The 22062-nt window shown below is 33.6% G+C and overlaps 1 protein-coding gene across 1 annotated transcript in view; it reads left to right on the top strand.

Annotated features, from left to right (window-relative positions):
- Positions 1 to 577: 577 nt before the first annotated feature.
- The window catches only part of LOC134237956 (uncharacterized), a 32019-nt gene continuing 10534 nt past the window's right edge, over positions 578 to 22062 (top strand). The window contains 16 exon segments of the mRNA XM_062720087.1: positions 578 to 937; positions 1182 to 1452; positions 1455 to 3624; positions 5414 to 5593; positions 5717 to 5874; positions 6727 to 6906; positions 7663 to 7803; positions 8060 to 8184; positions 8323 to 8496; positions 8882 to 8977; positions 11857 to 12009; positions 12174 to 12288; positions 13263 to 13513; positions 15504 to 15746; positions 15967 to 16420; positions 16538 to 16743. Coding sequence (XP_062576071.1) covers positions 854 to 937; positions 1182 to 1452; positions 1455 to 3624; positions 5414 to 5593; positions 5717 to 5874; positions 6727 to 6906; positions 7663 to 7803; positions 8060 to 8184; positions 8323 to 8496; positions 8882 to 8977; positions 11857 to 12009; positions 12174 to 12288; positions 13263 to 13513; positions 15504 to 15746; positions 15967 to 16420; positions 16538 to 16743 — 5001 coding nt within the window. The 5' untranslated portion in view covers positions 578 to 853.

The following is a 22062-nucleotide window of genomic DNA, read 5'->3' as shown; positions in this document are numbered from 1 at the left end:
ATAATGAAATTATCTTATAAGATCATAAAAATTAAGATTAATCAAAACAGTTTTATCAGAGAAATGTTTGAATTAAAAAAAATGCACGAAAAACATTGCAGGAAATAAATACTGAATAATATCATGGATATGTCAATCAAAATAAGCCCTGGTAGATAAGTTGTTTTTGCAAACAAGGTCAACATAACGGTCATACAACTATCAAACATTGTTGAAAATCGGTAACATCAACTTGTAACATAAATAGTCCACCACGGCTTAAAACTCAGAATATGCACTTGGGTATCGAATAAATGGGAGCTGATAGTGAAATAAGACAGCATAAATAAAAAAAGCTGACGAAAAAAAAGACTTGAATTGTTAGCTGGTCTCATCATCTATAGTCAGTGAAACATAATTTAAAATATGAAACAAGACTGAGAGACTCGGTGATTTTTTTAATTTTTCAAGTCAAGTTTTTTTGGAAATTTTGAGTCGAATCGAATGGAATAACTATGATTGATAATTGACATATTTTATAGAAAAACAAATTGTTTAAAATGATTTTAAATAATATGAAATTAGAATTGTTTATTTTTCAGCGACCATTGTTGCGTTTTCTCTTGCTAATGAGAGGAATCGATATATAAAACTAGAAGACAATGGAAGTGTCATAATTGATCTTATCCTAAAAATAAACGGGAATACATCAACTGATATCGAAATTGCACTCAAAAATGAAAGCCAGATATTAAAAACTGAAAATCACACGTTTACAGACGAAGATTTGGTTATTTCAAATGGTTCAATATCACTAACATTTCCACTAAACCACAATGATTTCCCTGAATTCGGACAGTATGATGTTCTTTTGATGGCATACCTAAGCAACTCGCTGTTTAACGAACACAAGATAAATCTAACTGTCTTCTATGACAAAAGAATATCTTATGTACAGGTAGGTTTTGATTTACCCAATTCATTGAACGAAAATGTCAATATATATATAGGGCTCAAGGCAAGTGTGGCAGGGAATACTTACTACTCATTTAAAGCCACATTTAAGAATTTTATAATTTCTGAAAGTCCGAGTTTGTCTTTTTTTACAGATTTGTATTGTTTTAGTTACCACCATAACATTTCCTTTGGGACTGTGAGTGGGGGGAAAATTTACTCAAAAGTAGTTGTTTTCATTTTTATAGATTACCTGTCCATTGTACGTGGTTATTGGAACTACGGAAGATTTTACAGCATCAGTAAGTGGAGGGAGCGATGTAGGAATAACCTGGCACTGGACTGCAGACGACTTAAATATAACATCCACTCAAACTAGAAAATACACTAAGAATAACACACATACTTTCAATATTTCTCAAGCTGGATTAATTATTATAAACATAACTGTGTCAAATGCAATATCAAGTTCTACAAATTCATGTACTTTGATGTCTTTGAATAGCATTGGCGATTACAAAATTTCCCCGTTCGCTCTGTGTTCAACACAACAGAAACTGCAGAATTTAGAATTGGAAATAAGTCCACAATTCAACTACCAATGGAATTATTTTCCTTAAAAGTCTGTATTAATTCCTCACTGATTTCCGTTTTTCCTATTTCGGATTACAACATAACTAATTTTACGTTCACTTATAACTTCACACAACAAGGTCCTTACATCGTGTCTGCAGAGTTAACATCAAGAATTGAGTCCCGTAATATTTCAGCTACTGTGGAGATTTGGGATAATCTTGAGGCTCTGGAGATTAAAGCTTCAAAAATCTACGCCAAGGTCAAAGAAAATATAACATTCATTCTAAGAAATTTTCCTCCATCAAACTTTAACTATAATATATCCCTCGGCGATGATACGATTTGGGAAAACGTGACAGACAAATACCATGTACGCTTTGTACCACCTGAATACCAACATAATTACAGCCAACCCGGGAATTACACGATCAAACTTTTTGCATGGAATAGGAATAACTCAAAAACAGCGATCTCCCAAATCCTTGTACAGCACCCGTTCGTTTGCAATAGTTTGAGTATCTCTCCAACAGAGTATAATGTCCCAATTCCGGACGGGATTGTTGAATATACTTTAACGTATGCACAATCACCCTTTCCATCTAGTGCAACATGCAAGATGGAAAATGAGGCTAACACAGTTTTATTCAATGCATTCTACAATACAGCAAATGCTACTTACATGCATAGATTTGAAAGCGCAGGAAATAAATCAGTTATATTTAATTGTTTCAACTTCGTTAGCTCATGTTCTCGGATATCTATTACAAATGTAGTGGTTGTACATATGAGAAATATGAATTTGAACTATCAAAATCCAACTGCAATGAATATAACGAGGCGTTTAGGAAAACCATTCATGTCTGATCCAGTTCCAACAAATGTAACTTTCAGAGTTTATCTTAACAATTGTTCTCGATTGCCATATAATATTAAGGAAACATGGCATATTGGTGATAATACTTCAATCTTTTACAACAGAACCGATTTCAACCGAATATTTTTATTTAACTCCAGGGGTACTTTTGAACTCAAAGTCATATTTAGCTCGAAAAATGACAGTTTCCAATATATCAACAGCATTTCTACAGGGGCAATGAAAGCTTATTGCAACAAAACTAAAGCTGATTTCCGCAAGGTTCTATTTAATGTTACAATTGAAATGGATGGCAATGCTGCTTTTGAATTTGACCTCGATTCGGGATATTTAGCTAACCATGAGGCAAGTATCTTGGTTTGGGAAAGAAATAGAAATAAAACAAGAAAGCACATTCAGATAAACTATACAGAATATGGATTTAAGATGCCGAAATTTATTGGACATAATAACAAGATAGCAGAAGAGATTTACCTACATGATCACCTTATCGCAGAGTATGACCTTGTTAATGAGATAGAACTGCATACTACTGCAGAAAATAGGAATCAAACAGTGCCATTACCTCCAGGAAATATCAGCATTTTGATTGGGATATCTCCACATTTAGAGAATAGCATTCGACCGCTAGTAAAATGTACTGTAAGCCCTGGAGATGAAGTACTTCGTTTAAATTATACCAGTCTACACAATATAACAAATAATAGCCCAATGATTGTTAATCATACGTATTATGATCTTGGAAATCAAAATATTCACGCTAGATGTCAAAATTTTATATCAAATTTAGATCTGCATGATGTTGTTGAAGTGATCAATGTTTGTTTTGGACACGAAGGAATATTCGATAGACAGTTTTCCATGCAGAACAAGACAATGGCAGTATTTGATTCTAGTGAGGTGTATATTGCCAACAGAATGAGCATTTTTTGTCCTAATTATGATATTACGTTCAGCTGGAAAAATTGCTCATCATTAGTCGAAAGAAAAGGAGTGTGCATGTTTGATGCAAAAAGCCCCCCACAGGAAGCCTATAAGATACTCTTAAATATATCTATTCCAGGTTTGCGGACATATATCCGCGAGCCAATGTTCGTAAAAATAATTTCTTCTTCTCCATTTGCATACATTGACGGTGGAAATGTAAGGAAAGTCGTTGTAGGAAAGATGATCTCTTTCCTTGCGAAAAATTACTCAAAACAGATCAATAGGTTTGCTACGTTCCATTGGACCATTGATAGGTATGATTGCTTACTTACTTTTTTCATTACTAAGAACAAGGTTCACTTTTGCCTTATTTGGCCCTGTGAATTTCTGAAAAACTGAAACTACATAGTTTTTCTTAACAATGTATTGAATATAACTTAGATCTTTGGTGATTGCGTATCTATCAAAAATGACGTAATTTTCTAGCTAGTCAATGCATTATGACGTCACGAAATGCGTCAATATCCTCATATTCTGAAAAAGTCTACAAAATCGGCCAATTTTTAAAGTTATTTTTCGATATTTGATAGAACTGTTTCTGAGGATTAAAAGACATCTTTTATATCTTAGATCAGAGAGTGCGCTCATATTATTTTTCTTCACTGAAAGTACTCAATTATACCTGTTTACCTAAAAATTCAAGAACATTGCAATTTCATAAAGCCAGTTCTCCGAGACCTGGACGTTTAGGAGAAAATTTTTAATAGGATATGAAAACATGAAGTCTCTATTTTATTTTAATGCTTCAAATGAAAAATCAAGTGTTAATCAATCAATTGGTATATCTAAAGGGCCATTTCATGCATAAAGTGAACCGACTTCTTTTTGGGCCATTATTTACACACTCAGCTGTAGACGGATTTTCCGTTATTTTCCGATCAAGACAAGGAGTACACGGTGGGTTTAACCGGTCGGCAGGGGATGCCCACACCTCCAATGCACTTGATCCAACCTCTGAAGTTTTAGAAATTCGTGTTTGCTCTGTGGCAATGCACTTTGAAAAAATATTTCAAAGTGCGTTAAGAGTATACATCAACATTTTTAACATAGGGTCATTTAACGCACTTCGAAAAAAATGTAAAAAACAAAAATCCACTTAGATATTAGTAATTGAGAGAATCAATTTGTAATAATTATATCTTTCAAAAAATCTTTTAATTTACATGTATTGATTAAATTTCATTGAGAACAAGGAAACGACGAGTAGAATTAAGGTCTTTCAGCCCAACTTTTTGTTTTCTTATACATAGCCGTCGGTAGCAAATTGAAAGTGGACCCCTCCCCCCAAGGTAAGCCCCAGTTTTCAATGCCCATATAATGTATCTCATTGCAAAACATTTGTGTCCCCCCCCCCCGCCTACACGGTACCGATGCATATGCTACACCCAAATATATGTATTTGCATAACAAGTATGATGTTGAAAACTTTCAGTAAACTTAAGTTTACATAAAATGTATGTAAACTGGAAAAATTTTAAGTACAGTAAAACATTTAGGATAGAAAGAATTTTCAAAGTACGGAAAAATCAAAACCGCTCTCTTTCACATCCTGAAGTGACCTTATCACCGAAAAGTTATCAAACAGGTTCAACTATTTATCATACCTAAGATTTGCAAGAATATTGACCAAGCCATACACATTTTTTTTCAAAGTGCGTTAATATGGTCGATATTAACACACTTTGAAAAGAAATTCCATTTTTTTTACAGTGCGTTGTTCCAAATTTAACGCACTTTGAAAAAATTTTTCAAAGTGCGTAATTTTTCAATGTGTGTTGTAACATTGCTCTGTTCGTAATTTAATTGCTAAACGTATAACAACGTATAAATCCATATATTTCATTCACTTACAAATTGTATATATCACGCCGAAGAGGATTTTTCATTTCCAGTTTTGAAATTAGAAAATATAATATGATATTATATAATGAAAATAAATAAGTTCCACACCTTTTGGATTCCAATGTTGGACTAACTCAAAATTTTTACATAAATTTATCAATAAGAAAAGTAAGACTGAAGTCTGATTTGTCTTTCTTTCAGTATCTCAAATCAGAAATATGCTAATACCCGTGCTAATGAAAGAAACATTTCACTTAGCTTTGGAAGTCTAGGTAACTACAAAATTACACTTACTGTCCAAAAAGACAGTGCATATGATAAATTTACACAGACAGTTCAAGTGAAAGAAACGGCGGATGAGATCACAATTTCCAGTATCAAGTAAGTTGATCTTTATTTTATTTCTTAACGAAATGGGTGAAATGGTGTTCAAACTTATTTTGTCATTAATGTGTCAAAACTGAAGGGATAATAAGTTCTGAGTTTATTTTTTTTATATTATAGATGTATTGTAAACTGCATGAAAAATGTATCGACACAAACAAAGATTGCTGTATCGAGCCTATGCGATACCTGTCTGAGTAATAACTTGACTCTCGATTTTCATTGGACACTTCTTGAGGAGAATGTACCTTTGGATTTATACAATATGACAGTAACAGGTTAGAGTATTATGGTCTAAGACTCAAAACTAGAACTAGTTGAAAAGTCTTCAAAAATTAATATTGCAGTTCAAGAACTTCTTGAATAAAAATCCCAAATTCCATTACCAAAGTGGAATTGATGTCAATATTAATAAGTAATGAAAGGTATTTGAAAAATTATATTTTCACCATTGTCTAACGTTCTTTTGTAGAACGGCCCCAAGAAGGATATGGAGATAACGAACAGTATGCAATCTTGAAGTCCATAAAACAATACAATATAAGAGGAGAGCATACACGGACCTCCGAAACATCAGAGGTGGGATCAGGTGCCGTGGAAGAGTAAGCATCCCCAGCTGACCGGTCACACTCGCCGTGTGCTCCTTGTCATGATCAGAACATAAATGGAAAATCCGTCGTCAATTCAGTTCACATGTATAAATAATGGACTAACAATTAGTATAAAAAACGTCAGTCAGCATTTGACTCAATGATAAATTGTATTTGCTGACAAGGTCATTGTATCGACCATAGAACTTACGAAATGATGACTTTAAACGAGACGGCTGAGATTCTTGTTTCATCAACTTGCTTGTCAATAATTTACCTCGTTTTAGAAATTGTTCATACAATGTCTACATTCCATTACTTTAATGGTTGTTCGACAATAAGCTATAAAGTTCAAGATCAATGTTTAAATTTTGTACTTGTCCGGTCGGCAGGGGATGCCCACTCCTCGATGACACCTGATCCCACCTATGATGTTTTGGAGGTTAGCTCTGTTCCTATTTAGTATTGTTTTATGGACTTTTGAAAACTGTCTGTTATCTTTATATGTTTCGTCCAGTACTGATTTAAACATTGTTATAGGTATTGGCGGTCCAGCTTTTGCTTTGGAAGGAAATAAATTGACGCCAGGCAAAAACTATTTGCTTGTTCTGACAGCTGCCAAGGAAAATGAGACTGGTAACCATAACTTGACCATGCCTTTTAAAACCACGGAATATCGAATCATTCCAAGCGTAACATGTACTGCAGTATATTCTAAAGGTAAATAAAAACTTTGTAAATTAGAATGCCGGTATCTTTCAAACTAAATTATCCAAATTTTGACAATTTTGTGTCAGTGATAGAAATATTTCTTGTAATGTACAGCAATAATTTTTATTGCTATTGATTGATATTTTAGAACCTTGAACCAGCATACTAGTATCATTCTGTTTATTTTATGTGTCATGTGTTTAACAAATTCTTTTAAAACTCAAAAATGAAGCTGTAATAGTTGTATGATTTGTGTATTATTTTTGTAAGTTTGTTTTATTAAAAAATTACCTTGAACGTAAAAAATATGTTTAAACTGAAAATGGAAGACATCAGAGTGATGTCCACTTCTGTTTCATATTTAAGTAATGTAATACATGTGACACATTGTTGCAAGACCTTTATCATGTCGTTAACTTTGACAGATTTTTCACCTTTATACTTATTTTACTAAACAATTCTCTTTACTATATATGGTTTTAATACAAATTTGGCGGTTTCTTCCTTCTGAAATGTTTTTAATTTTCCTAACATGTGTTTATTGTGTTAAACCCAAGTCTTCCAAAATGGCCATATAACCATAAACAATTCTACTTATCTTTTATCTAGATTACACCTAGTAATCTGAAATTTTGCTGATTCTGTTGAAATTTGAAAATAATTGCTCCTGTACAGAAATAGATACAAATATGTAAAATTGTTGAACTATACTAATGAATTAAAAATAAGTGTTATGATAATTTTACTTAATCCATCTAAATCTAGATAAACTTGCAATTAGTGCTATTTGTACGAATCGGAAATCTGACACATATCCTGTGTTGGCTTACCTATTTGAAACAATCACCAAGAGGAAATCTACATATGGAGACATCGAGGACATTGTAAATTATCTGTACAAAGGATGTAAGTAAGAATACAAATATTATAAAGATGATCATTCATTTTATGTTGACTAAGATTTTTTTTTGCTTCAAGGGTCAGACAAGTATAGTTAGAAATTTAAATATGTAGCTGCTTGGTTAAAATGTTGATAACTAAATGCTTAAAAAATTCATATTGATTTTTTTTAAAATGATAAAAATGACAAGAGTTGTACTTTTGATGGCGCCGAGAATTTCTACCTGTTTTATTTGATATCATATAAGCAATTCTATTCCAGACGAGGGTTCCATTTTTGAGACTCCGATCCAAGTTGGACATCATAACTATAATAATAGCGTTACACTTCGCATCAAAGCATACAATGAATATGATGATCATTTTAAAGTATTTGGGAAAACATTCGTAAGTTTTCTTTTTCTTTTCTACCACTGAGAAACGGATCCATAACAAATTTTATCCTTGCATGTGTAAGGTTATTGCAAAATTTTCTCTTCAACAAGACAATATATATCTCTATTTTTTTCTTTTATAACACAACAGTCTATTTCAACACCAACTAAATTCCTTCCCAATGGGGGTCATGACAAAGAACCAGTTCTAAACCTTTATAAAGAATTTAACAAGACGGTTGGGTTCATTAGAAGAGGAGGCGATGTCATCCGGACATTTCGTTACATTGGCTCAATAGCTTCCTCCTTACTACCTTACAAGGGGGTAAGAATTTATTAATTAGATTTAAGTATGATTCTTTTTGGTATGTTTTTTTTTATTAATTTTTTTTGTATTTTTAACAAAGCTACTTTTAATGTTGACTGCTAATAGAGTGCTTATTTTTAGCTTTGAAACAGTTCATCATATGTACTAGTACTTCTGATACATTGTTTTATATGACACATTTCACTCGTTCAGATATAACCGGGCTCAGTAAAAGTTAAGCAAAAGGGAATTTCCCTTTTTATGGAAAATGTTTAGAAATAGCAAAATACAAGAACGTAAAAAAACGGTATTTTTGTTTTAATTCGAAGACATTCAAAATTTTTTTTCTGTATTGTAATTAACGATTTATGTATGTTTTCATGTTTATTTTCTAAAAAAATAGAATATTTCTGTCACAACTGAAAAGGAGATCCTGGATGGAACAAAAACAACAGTGACTTTCTACGAAGATTCCGACATTGAGAAATTATACAAAGAAGCAAGTATTTTCAGTTTATTCAAAATGAATGTGTTCAGGAGATTTTCCTCACTGCATTATTGTATAAATTTACTGTTTAAGGTATAATTAACATTAAAATTTAATCGATGAAATATATGGAAACAACGAGCAGTATTCAAACTCAAAAGTCTATTTAACGTTAGAAAAATAGGAGCGAAGCAAACACAGACCTCCAAAACATATGAGATGGGATCAGGTGCCACGGATGAGTGAGCATCCCATGCCGACCGGTAACACCTGCCGTTTGTTCTTTATTTTGATCGGGACATATCGAAAAAAGATCCATGGACAGCTCATTGTAATGTCCTAACAATCAGTATAAAGAAGTCAGTCACCATTTGACTTAATGAAAAAATTGTATTTGCTGACAAGGTTATTGTACCGAACATTGAACTTACTAAAATATGACTGTAAGAAAGATATAGAGATAACGAACAGCATTCAATCTCAAAGTCCCTAAAACAATTTAAAAAAATAGGAGCAGAGCAAACAAGGACCTCCAAAACATAAGAGGTGGGATCAGGTGCCATGGAGGAGTGAGCATCCCCTGCTGACCGGTGACACCCGCCGTGTGCTCCTTGTCATGATCAGGAAATAACGGAAAATCCGTCGTCAATTCAGTGTATAAATAATGGACTAACAATTAGTATGAAAAATGTCAGTCAGCATTTGACTCAATGATAAATTGTATTTGCTGACAAGGTCATTGTATCGACCATAGAATTTACAAAATGATGACTTTAAACGAGACTGTTGTTCTTGTTTCATCAACTTGCTTGTCAACAATTTACCTCGTTTTAGAAATTGTTCATACGTAGAGCAAGCTCTTGCGTATCGAATCAACTAAGATATATATACTCCGTTTGTAGGTGATGAAGGTATATTGCTGCATAATTCCAATCTTCATTTTATCTATTGATTTCCTGTGTTTTGATTGGACGAGAACACGTTCCAGAAAATTTTTACACATCGATAAATTCTTTCAATCAGAACTACTTTCTTGATGACACTACTAGGTTATCGTATAAACAATGAAAGCAGTTATTTCTGGGTCTGTTCTGGCTAAATAATGAATACAAGAAACTTTAAATTTAATTAGGGCTTAAACAAAACTGGCAACATACTAGACTGCCTAACTGATGGACGCCGTGAAAATGTTTATGTCACTGTCCGATCACGAGTGTGAATTTTAAAAATCGCTGTTTCAACGTTCATACGTAGAAAATAAGCTCAGTCTGTATCGTTTTGACAGGGAAAAGAAACGTACCTCAAACTCTTGCCCTATTAGCATCAAATTCATATTTACTTTCTATATTGTTCCTCAATATTTGAATAAACAAGTGAAAATTGAAGGCGTCGTCGGTCTGCTCACTTTCGCTATGAGAGTTGTTGTTTATGTCAACATGGCCATGGTCAAAGACGAACTATTCTGAAGTAAACTCGTAATTACGATATTTGTTGACTTAAACAACATTCGATTAGTTGTTATAAGTTTATTTATCGATTGTTTTGACAATTTAAGTTGAACTCTATCGAAATTCATCTCGATTACGTTCCTTTACGGTATTTAATGTATTCCTACGCCGTCCAGAAATAACGGATTGTATGGAGGCCTCAAAGAGAAATAATTTAAATATTTTTAAAAATTCGATATTGGAATTATAAGAATTAAACGTTCTTTTTGAAAAATTTATCGATGTGTAAACTCTTGACATTTTACTCACAAACTTAACATAAAAGTGCTTCGCACTTTTATTTAGTTTGTGAGTAAAATGTCAAGAGTTTACACATCGATAAATTTTTCAAAAAGAACGTTTAATCCTATAATAAGTAAGGGAAGTTGACGATAGAAAAGTTAAAGTCATCACGTTTATCATATAGCTTAGTTGTTAGATTACCATTAATGAGACTGTTGATATCCTTGCTTCGTCAACTTATTTGCTGATAAAGGTTTGAAAACACGATATGTGTAAATAATACCCTCACAATCAGTATAAAGAAGTCAGTCAACATTTGTATATGCAATATAGCGATATTTCTAAGACGATGAAAAAAAAAAATGAAAGGTGCATCATAATGAATAGTATTACATTTTTGTAGATCAATTGAAATTTTGATATTATTGGTATTTCGTGTTTCCTATTTCTTACTGCAAAATATGCATAAAAAGGATGAAGATGCAATGCAATATTTTCTTTAATTAATGTACTTTGATACTGTTTTAAGATGGCAATTTTAAATTAATAATTAAGGACCATTAGAAACAACTGTTTACAAGTAAACATTTATAGGTTATAAGATGTGCCAAAAATATTTGAGTAGTTTAAAAAAAAACAAGCTACTACACACAAATGGAGAAACAATTAAAAAATTTAACCTAAACTAGCTTTAAATTTAACAAGCTATTCGAACCTGCAGTTTTATTACTTAATCTTTTTCTACTAATTTCAGTGGTTTCATCTGTAAAGGAAATTGGAGAGAAATAGAGAGAGATATATATTATTTGTTATTTTATTATCATCTAGTCTGTATGTTCACATGGTTTTTAAAATAAATGATTTTCTTGGAGAGAGAGAGAGAGAGAGAGAGAGAGAGAGAGAGAGAGAGAGAGAGAGAGAGAGAGAGATATGATGAAAGACGTGAACACTGCTATCATAGCCTCACTTTTATTTAGAAAAGTACCTGTTTACAAATGCAGTCTTTAAGATTTAAATGAACTAGATTAACGAAAATCTTTAGTTTGTTTTCTATCTTTACTCCTAACTGATTTCATATGAAAGCATCATTGTCTATACTTCATACTAATGTTTTAAGACAATGTTTAATTTCATGTAAACACAATTCAATTTTTTTTTCAGATTATTCATCAGATGATTGTAATATTATCGGAGGAAGGCAAAACTTGCTCTAAGTGGACGTATGAAAAATTTAGCCTGACAGACATCCACCAGATCTTTAGTTCAATTGATGCAGTTGTTAGAAATCCATCATATCTGTCAATTCAAAGTCTTGTAAGTTCTAGAACTTAATTTTAAAAAGTTGTATTGCAAAATGTATGATTTCTCTAAACGTTAAGCATGCTATAATATTATTATTGAACTGTTCGTCCTTAAATTAAACATTTACAAAAAGTCCATTGCATGATGCCATTATTACATGTAGCTCTTGCTTTCAGGAAAAAATGATCGTACTAGTTGAAAATATGATAGAGTGCTTTACAATCCGCATTAATGAAACGGAAATTCCTTTTCCAAATTTCTACGTTCATACAATGGAAGAAATCGTAAAACGTAAGGCAAATTTTGTTGTAATTATAAATGTTGTATATTCTGTCACATTTATATTCCGACTTATACATGTATTTCTGATATTCAAGTTGCAGAAATACTAAATCAGAAGTCAACACGCATTCAAAGAAATGGACTCGACAAAAATGTCCCTTGTCTTTTTTTATTCTAGCTGTAGTTCACTGGTCTGAAAAATTCAGATAAATTACAAGAGAGCTACAGTGTCACCAATAGAAAAAAAAACTGTACATTTATTGCGTGCAAAAGGTTGTGCTCGATCTTGGAATAATTTCTCTTATTTCTTACCTCAACCGTACAAAAGTTCGATTTCATAATATCCCGATGATCACATTCAAGTACTCTCATAATTGAAATCTGCATGAAGTGCGCTGAATTGAATTGGCGTCCGAAATGGAATTTAGATAGGTAAAATTTCTATAGTTTCAATTCCAGGCAGAAAGTAGTATGACTATTTACAACGGTTATAAGGAATGTTTTTTTGTTTGAAAATAGCTATAGAATAAGTTAGAAACACACAGAAAGTAATATTTTGAGATGGCAGTTTGAAAAACACGGAGAAATAAATCAAGAAACAGCGCACTTTTTCGTGCGCAATAAATATACACTTTGTACGTGTAGCTCTCCGTTCTGTCAATATATTATATTTGGAGAGCTACAGTTCTGTAGCTACTTTAATTCATAATTCAAAATTTTATTTAAATGTTGTCTATAACAAGCCTTTTACATGTATTTGATTTCAAAACGAAGAATGTTTTTAAATTAATGTTGAATTACATGTTTATTTGTATATTCTATTACCTGACATTTTATTTATTAAAATACTTGCCTTGGGTTAGTTTTGGGAGTTAAAAAAAATAAGAATTCTATGTATATTTATTTTGGTTAAAAATGGTTCTCTTAGAATGCATACTTTATAGCGTGACTTGAGTCTTTTTTCTACTATGCTATTAATGAAGATATTGTACGAGTTGTCAACATCATTATCGATGTCATGCTACCAGAGAATCTTCAGGATTTCAGCGAAGAGCTATCTCCAGAAAATATTTTGAATGAACTAAAAACAAAGAAGTCACGATCTGATAGACAATTTGAGCTAATCAACAGAAATTTAACAGAAAGGGAGCTGAACGACCTCATACGAAAGAGTTACCTTATCCTGCAGCTGAGACAGCACGAGAGAGAGATACAATCCAAACAAATAAATATGGTAGGTGCTAGTTACCGTAACTGTCTACTCAATAACATTTTTATTCTCCTGATGGGCTGCTGTATTTTATTAATCGTGTTTGAGCAAAAATTCTCATTGGCATTTTTTTTAAGTTCAGCCTTATATATTGTTAAAAGAAAGAAGCATACAGTAAAAATTAAGTGATATTATATGACAAAATTTTCAATAATAAAAACGGTTTATTGATAACAGGAAAAAAACGTAATGGATAATGCAGAAAAAAAACATAATAGATAATAAATTACAAGTTATAAGGTCATAATGACTAAAAATTTTCACATTTAAAAGCTCAGTGTTAAACGAATCACTGGTATGCCATCCACAAAAATTTATAACAACAAGTTTAGGGTTGTTGTTGTCATTGAAGGATACCAATATCAATTTTTCCCATACAAGCTAATTCAGTGGCGTTTTCATCAGACGATATAGATGGCCAAGGCAAAGCTGGATGTCGTGATTTTGCATGATGGCACTTATTAGATATACCGTATTTGACCATGTGTATTTAAGGAGTCACTGTCTAGTTAGTATAGTATGCCAGGGTATCAACGATAGTGGGAAACACTGGATAATTTAAATTATAAGTTATAATAAATTATCCTATATTTCCTATTACCATTGATGTCGCTAGCATACTATACTAACTACACAGTGATTCCTTATATTTCCATTTCATTGTGAAATGGTAGATTTAAACTTTGAACATGTAGACATAGATTTTAATCCCACAAGGACCCCCATGGCAATTTCAATAGTCCTCGGCCACTGGAGTCAAACGCAAAGGCAGTCGACGAGATTTACATGCACATTTGGCCTCCTTAGCGTCAGACACAGAGATGAGCATGTGATTTGCATGCATATTAGGTCTCCTTAGGTCCTGACCTATCGACCTGCATAATTTACATTCCGGCAGAATAATCAAGAAATCAACTCCGCTAACTTTCAAAGAGTTTTTACAGAGAAAAACAATAGAAATGGAAATATTAATTTATCACTATACCATTAAATTCCATTTAGTAGGAATCAATTGAATCTTACCTGTATAGAATACTACAATGAACTTTATAACTACATGTACATGTACCAATACCAGCTATTAATCTTCATTACAAAGCCTATACATTCTGACTCTTACATCAAGCTTTGCAGTAAAAATCTGGATACGTAGCAATGCTAAACTACTTGTCAGCATTGATTGGGTCTTTCTTAGTTGGTCTGATACTTTTGAGGCCATTGTTGAAAGTATTGCCTCTTTAAATAAAAAAGAATGAATAGGGTTTTAGCTCAATATCTCGTAGTTGATTGTAAATGCCAAAGTCTGATGTTAATGTTGAATGCGACGCTGTCGAGATCGTTGATGGAGATGAAAAGAATCCCGTATTGTGGATGTTTTGCCAAATATTTTGACTTCCTTAAGTTTGGGTTCGCGAGTTAATACTATAAACTTTTATGCTATTATTACAATACTATAAAAGTTTACACACCTAGCCAAATTTGTCTTACAAAGCAATATTTCAAAATATTTTAAAGTTTCTTAAGAGCGAGACTGCGAAAGGTAATGCAAAATTCCCATCTTTAACGGTATAAACTAGAAATCAATGATTTCCACCGCTCCGGGTACATATATTAATTTATAAGTGAGCATTTGTTAGCTTTACATTTCTGTTCTAGCAAAGTTATTGATGTTGAGTCTATGTCACCGAAATTAATATACTACGTTTTTGCTGTTGTCACTGACAAGAATAAAATATATTTCAAAGGTATCGCCATATAAGCTTGCTACGAATTTACAAATTCAAACTAGTCGACTAATAAGTGCATTAATCATGCGGCTTTGAATTTTGATTATCCCTCTTTCTCTTTGCTAATGATTACAGAATACCTGCTACTTTAATTACATCTTTGCGCTTTAAATACATTTTTTCGCTTCACATTTAATTTACCCAAGGTTTTCCTTTTTTTTTTTTAGTCAGAAGCGTATTATAAAAGAATACAGGCTATGTTGACAAATGTACAAGCTACGTTACTTAGTACACTTGTCACCGGGGAAAAGATGGAGTTTCACCAGCCAGACCTTAAGCTTATTGTCCAAAAGACAACTTATACTGAATTTAAAAAAGCTAACGCGAATAATACTAACCTTCAAAAGTATATCATTGGTATAACACATGAGAACAGTTCGTCAAGTCCAAATTCCATTGTGGACGTAAAGGTAAGTTTTCTTCTTGGAGATTTTGACTGTGCAAAAAAAAAAGGTCAATGTAAGAAAGCAGAAAGTTTTTGTTGAAAATTCTTAAATCAATTTTACATAATAAAAGTTAAACCAAACACAGAGGGTGTATTTTTTAATAAAAAGCTTTGAGGATATTTTTGTCTGTTATCTAGACTTTTTGCCTCAAGGTATCTGATATATAAGAAATTGTAAATTTCAGATCATTGTCTTTGGGAAAAATCCTTTGATATTCGGGGAAAACGCTAGCAGTCTGACATCGGACGTGTTCGTGTACGATTTTGGAGATGAAACTGTGATGGATGTCAAATTACGTAATCGAGGGAAACCCCAGCCTTACGATTTTAGTCCTTTATACAGTTCGAGTATAGGCGAGTTGATAACTCATTTTTACTTTGACGTAATGAATAATGATGACGCAATCCTTATTTACTTAAAACCTCACCTCCTGGAAGAAATTTCTTCAGAAAGGCCCTTGTATATTCTGTTCATATCGCCAAAAGCTTTTCCAACCACTGCTTCATTCAAGTCTGGCCGAGATTATAAAACCATTACCTCTGTCAGAAATTGGGACACTGATCTAGGATATAAAATATTTGTTCCTAACGGCTATTGTCCAAAAGGTGTCTGCTATATGGGAATCAAACCTCTGAAAGGTAAAACGCCATTCATCAAGTAAAACTAGTAATCTATAAAACTTATGGCTTAACCTTTGTGTTGACTTGTACATTTATGTCCTCTTAATTAAAAACAAGAATTTTTTGGCTGTTCAGAAGAAGAACCAGAGGATCTGTCTCATGAAACTATGTCTTCCCGACCGAAGAGAGAGGCTGTCCATGCCTTGTCCTCAAATCAGTCAATCTACAGTAAGAACAGCACGATTGACCCTGCAGTTGCTAACTTCACATTACAGGTCATAACCACAGCATGTAGGGCTTGGGACAAAATATCGAATACATGGGAGTCAAATCGCTGCCAGGTATCCTATAATTAAAAAAAAAGAAAATTAATTCTTTAATATCATATATGGTCACTAGTATTCATATGAAAATATGCCAAAGTGAATGTGAACAATTGAAAACGAGTGAAACCCTCATAACCACCAACCTCACCTCTGAAATACTTTTCTAATAGTAGAACCAGCAGAAGAATTATCGGAAACCAATGAATATACAGTGATACCTGTCTAATCCAGATGTTTTATATTCCCAAATCCTGCCTAACATGACCCTTTAAGACCCTTTTAGTAACTTTAATTGTTGAAAATGTTGTATAATCTGGAATGTTGTCTAATTCAGACAATTTCTTTGAAACCAGTAGTGTCCAGATAAAACAAGTTTTACTACAGTCCCCGAATAAGTCCCATTTATTAATTAAACCGATCTAAGATGGATAATTTATAAGTAGTTCATTAAGGTTCAAATAAAGACACACCGACTGTCCGTTCGAATTTTGAACGTTTAAAAAATTCATTCAAGTTTGACCATTATGAATATGATTTATACAAACAAGGAATTCCATGAATTAAATTGAATCTAATAGAAACTAACCAGGAAGTGTAAAACCAAATTGATAGTCGTAATACTCAACATATTCAATCAGAATTCATTCGGAAAGGTACGAAATTTAGTCCTGGAAGAAAAATTCTTGCCTACCTACAAATATTGATGTCAGTAGGTTAATATTTTACACCGATATACAGTATAAATCACATACAATGTTTCAAATGAGCAATTCTGTATAATAATATGTTCAACGTTATATTATTTTATAATTGAAAGAAATTTTTCATAGTAAAAACAAAAGCCGTTGTTTTCAGTATTTTCATTGATTCAGCTGTGATTAACCAAAACCCATCAAACAAGTAAGGTCTTGTCTATTCATTTATTCATGAAAAGTGTAACCGGGTATCCGGTGTATGGAAGAGATGTGTCCGTATTTTGGATGAAGATAGGTTTATTCAATTAATTGTACATGAAAACCCTGTGAATAAAATAGTCAAATTAATAACAAAATAAAATGCAATACCTATACCGTAATCTTTAGCCAAAAATCACTTTACTTTACAATTTACTTGCTGCTGTTTACAATTATCCATTATAAAATCATTTAACTTCTTAGTTGTGAAAATATAGTTATTTCTGATCATCTTTGATAATAAATAATATACAATTTCTCAACAACGAAATGAAAGGAAACAAAATGCAAATAAAATAAACATAAAAGAAAATAGTATATCCACAACATGAAACATGCAGAACATACATAAAGACAAAATAAACAAATACACACAATCAATCTTACCTCACATGAGATGTAAAGGTTTTACCAAATACACTTCTAGTATACAGCCATAATGGTAATAGTAGGGCAGTATCCTGTATATAAAACGTAGGGTCTATTTAATTTTACGATAGATTTTAGAATTTGTTCAGAACCATGAAAATTGACTTTCTCTTATATATTACTCTAGAAATCTTTAATAAATGATAAATCATTGAAAACATACTTAAATTATCTGAGTACAATTAATCAGTTAACTCAGTATGCACACAATACAATTACGCTAGTTCTCAAACTCCTAAGTAATGAAAATAACAAAATTACGTAAATAATACGTTTTAAAAAATACACCTACATTAAACTAAAAGAATAATTGCCTTCAAATTCCAGTAGATATCGGCATAATAAATAGGTTAATCAAATATTTCAAAGCTTTAGCTGACCCTGCCCAGGCAACTACGTACACATGTAGCACGAGCTTGTGCCACCGGGAAAGTGAGAAACCCGCCAAACCAGGCAACCCAAATCGAACTACCTGCGGTGCAATGAACCATAGAATTCAAGGTCATACACCCCGAGGTCGTCTGTAGCTATAAATAACTTATTCTCTAAATAAATGCAAATCTTATAAAACTTACCAGATAATATTAATAACCAGAACACAAATAATTTGATCATATTTTTTTTTATTAATGTCAACAGTTTAAACCTGAAGTAAATATTACATACACTGTCTAAAAACACTTATTAACTATACAATACTAACTACACACTCCCCCATCTGAGAAATGACGTCCCGTCATTTGTCATTGGGAGTTTTTAAAATGTCTAGGATAACTTTGGCAGCGTCTGCTTGCAGGTTCTGGAAAAGTATCGTTTTTGATAGAAAGGTAATGCATTGGATCTTCTGAAACCAGTCTATATCCTGCACATTCACGCTTTGAATAAATTCAAACTCCTTTGAACCAATCCACGCTGGTTGTTTCCTCAGCCTGGTAGACCGTCGAACTTCTGGTGGTGATATTGAAGGTGATGACTGACTCTCAGGTTCATTCTCCTGTGTATCACCTTCGATATCACCACTTACCTGAGATTCTCTACTTTCTGAGTCGTCTGTCCCGTCAACAACTGTTGCCTGGGATGGGGCCCCTACAGGCTCAGCATCCTCAGCCATATCTTGTACAATATGTACTATTAGTTACACAGTCAGTTAGTGACCAAATACGGAATCATACAGGGTGTGAAATGGAAATCCGTACTGGGCGAGGCGAAGCCGAGTCCCAATACGGATTTCCATTTCACGCCCTGTATGATTCCGTATTAGGTCACTAACTGACTGTGTTACGAATTTATCCCGCTGAAGACCCAACGTTAATTTTAAAATATTTAAAACAAGAGGCCCATGGGCCACATCGCTCACCTGAGCACTGTGGCTAGGAAAAAGTAGAAATTGGTTTATTATTGAAAAGTTTAAATCCAAAAGTAGTCTCATGACCAATCATTGCTTTGCTATTCTTGAGAAGATGATTTGTAAAGAATTTCCCTATATATTTCTATGTAAAACTTTGGTTGGCCATTGTGGCCCTGCCCTACCCCCGGGGAAATGATTTGAACAAACTTGAATCTACACTACCTGAGGATGCTTCCATATAGATATGATCAATTATGGCTTTGCTATTCTTGAGAAGAAGATTTTTAAAGAATTTTCCTATATATTTCTATGTAAAACTTTGTTTGGCAATTGTAGCCCCGCCCTACCCCCAGGGGTCATGATTTGAACAAATTTGAATCTACACTACCTGAGGATCCTTCCATATAAATATGATCAATTATGGCTTTGTTATTCTTGAGAAGAAGATTTTAAAGAATTTTCCTATATATTTCTATATAAAACTTTGTTTGGCCATTGTGACCCCGCCCTGCCCCCAGGGGTCATGATTTGAACAAACTTGAATCTACACTGCCTGAGGATGCTTCCATTTAAATATGATCAATTATGGCTTTGTTATTCTTGAGAAGAAGATTTTTAAAGAATTTTTTCTATATATTTCTATGTAAAACTTTAATTGGTCGGCCATTATGGCCTCGCCCTACCCCCGGGGTCATGATTTTAACAAACTTAAATCTACACTACCTGAGGATGTTTCCCCATAAGTTTCATCTTTCCTGGCATAGTGGTTCTTGAGAAGAAGATTTTTAAAACATACCACTAAATTTTCATTAATTTGCAATCATCTCCCCTTGAATGAGGGCGTGGCCCTTCATTTGAACAAAATTGAATCCCCTTTATCCAAGGATGCTTTGTGGCAAGTTTGGTTGAAATTGGCCCAGCGGTTCTTGAGAAGAAGTCAAAAATGTGAAAAGTTGACAAACTGACAGACGGACAGACAGCTAGACAGACAGACGGACGCCGGACAAAATGTGATCAGAAAAGCTCACTTGAGCCTTCGGCTCAGGTGAGCTAAAAAAATCTATGCACATAGATAAAAACTACCTACGCAAACCGTTTCTTAGCCGCCATTTTTATTTACAATAACAACGCTTGGAACGGAATCGCGTGCCCGATTTTCATATTACGCCTTAACGGAGACGTTATGCGGAAAATTTCAGGGCGTCACGTGATTAGCTTTTATCCAGTAATCGGCAAATTTGTCTGAAGCGGGATAAATCTTGTTATTCCTGTTGTGATGTTTCACAGGGATATCTGGATTTGGTTGTTCTTTGATGATATAACTTCTTGCTCCCATTTATCTGCCAATTTGTGTTTGCCGTCGAAAGCATTGATCTTCACTAAGACTCTATCTCCTTTATGTAAGGTGGCTCCTTTTGCTTTGACGTCATACTCCTCTTTCTGCTTTTCTTGAGATCTTGATGATAATTCTGCAGCCTTCTGATGTGCATATTCCAGCTTTTCTCTTAGATCGCTGATATAGTCGGTTACCTTGGCCTGCTTCCTTAATCCAGGTAGTTGTCTTGGATCTCTACCGAACATCAGCATGTAAGGGGAATATCCTGTTGAGTCGTGATTTGTGCTGTTATAAAAATACACGAGAGGAACTACATATCTTTTCCAGTTTTTCTTTTGTTCAATATCCAGGGTTCCCAACGTACTTAATAGAGTGAAGTTAAATCTCTCACACATCCCGTTGCCTTATGGATGGTATGATGTAGTGCGGGATTTCTTGGTACCTGTTAGTTCACATAGTTCCTTAATTATCTTCGACTCAAAGTTGGCTCCCTGGTCTGAATGTATTCTCTCCGGTAGTCCATACTGTACTATGAAATTGTTGTAAAGCTTTTCAGCTGTTGTTCTAGCCGTTTGATTTCTGGTTGGAATAGCCTGGGCAAATCGAGTGAAACGGTTTTAATGACTAAGATGTTCTGCTGCCTCCCTTGGATGGTTCGGGGGTTAGGTAGTCAATGCAGACCAGTTCCAACGGTGCTGAAGTTTTTAAACTTACCAGTGGTGCTCTGTGCTTTGTCAATGATTTCCGTCTTAAACATCTTCCACATTGGCTAATCCACTCTTCAACATCCTTCGCCATCCCTGGCCAATAGAAGCGGTCTCGCAGAAGTGAGAGTGTCCTATATTTGCCCTAATGACCAACATCATTGTGGAATGATTGGATTATATCTGGCACCAAAGCTAAGGGAAGTACAAGTTGTTTCTTTGATTCTCCATCACTGTTAATAATCCTATATAGAACATCATCGATAAGGCGGAGATGGTTATACTGTCGCCGCAATGCGTTTCTCTCCACTCCTCACTGCCTTGATCCAGTCCTCAATGACCTTATCCTGATGTTGAGCTCTTCTCCAGTTGATGAGATCTGTCGTTGGTGTTCCATCTTGTGCATCAAAATCTTCAAGATTTCTCACCACTCGTGGGGAAATGGCCAGACACTCAATATACTGTATACCAACTTTTATTCGCGTGCGAGAAATTTTCGCGAAGTTTGCGACAGTCTCGTCATCGCGAATATTTCTCGCCGCGAACCAGAACTTAAAGTCTCTG

This window comes from Saccostrea cucullata, unplaced genomic scaffold (genome assembly GCF_032062105.1).
Source record: "Saccostrea cucullata isolate Sc308-1 unplaced genomic scaffold, CSIRO_AGI_Scuc_v1 ctg21559, whole genome shotgun sequence".
NCBI lineage: Eukaryota > Metazoa > Mollusca > Bivalvia > Ostreida > Ostreidae > Saccostrea > Saccostrea cuccullata.
Note: the sequence above shows the minus strand (reverse complement) of the source record. Positions and strands in the feature narration are given on the sequence as shown.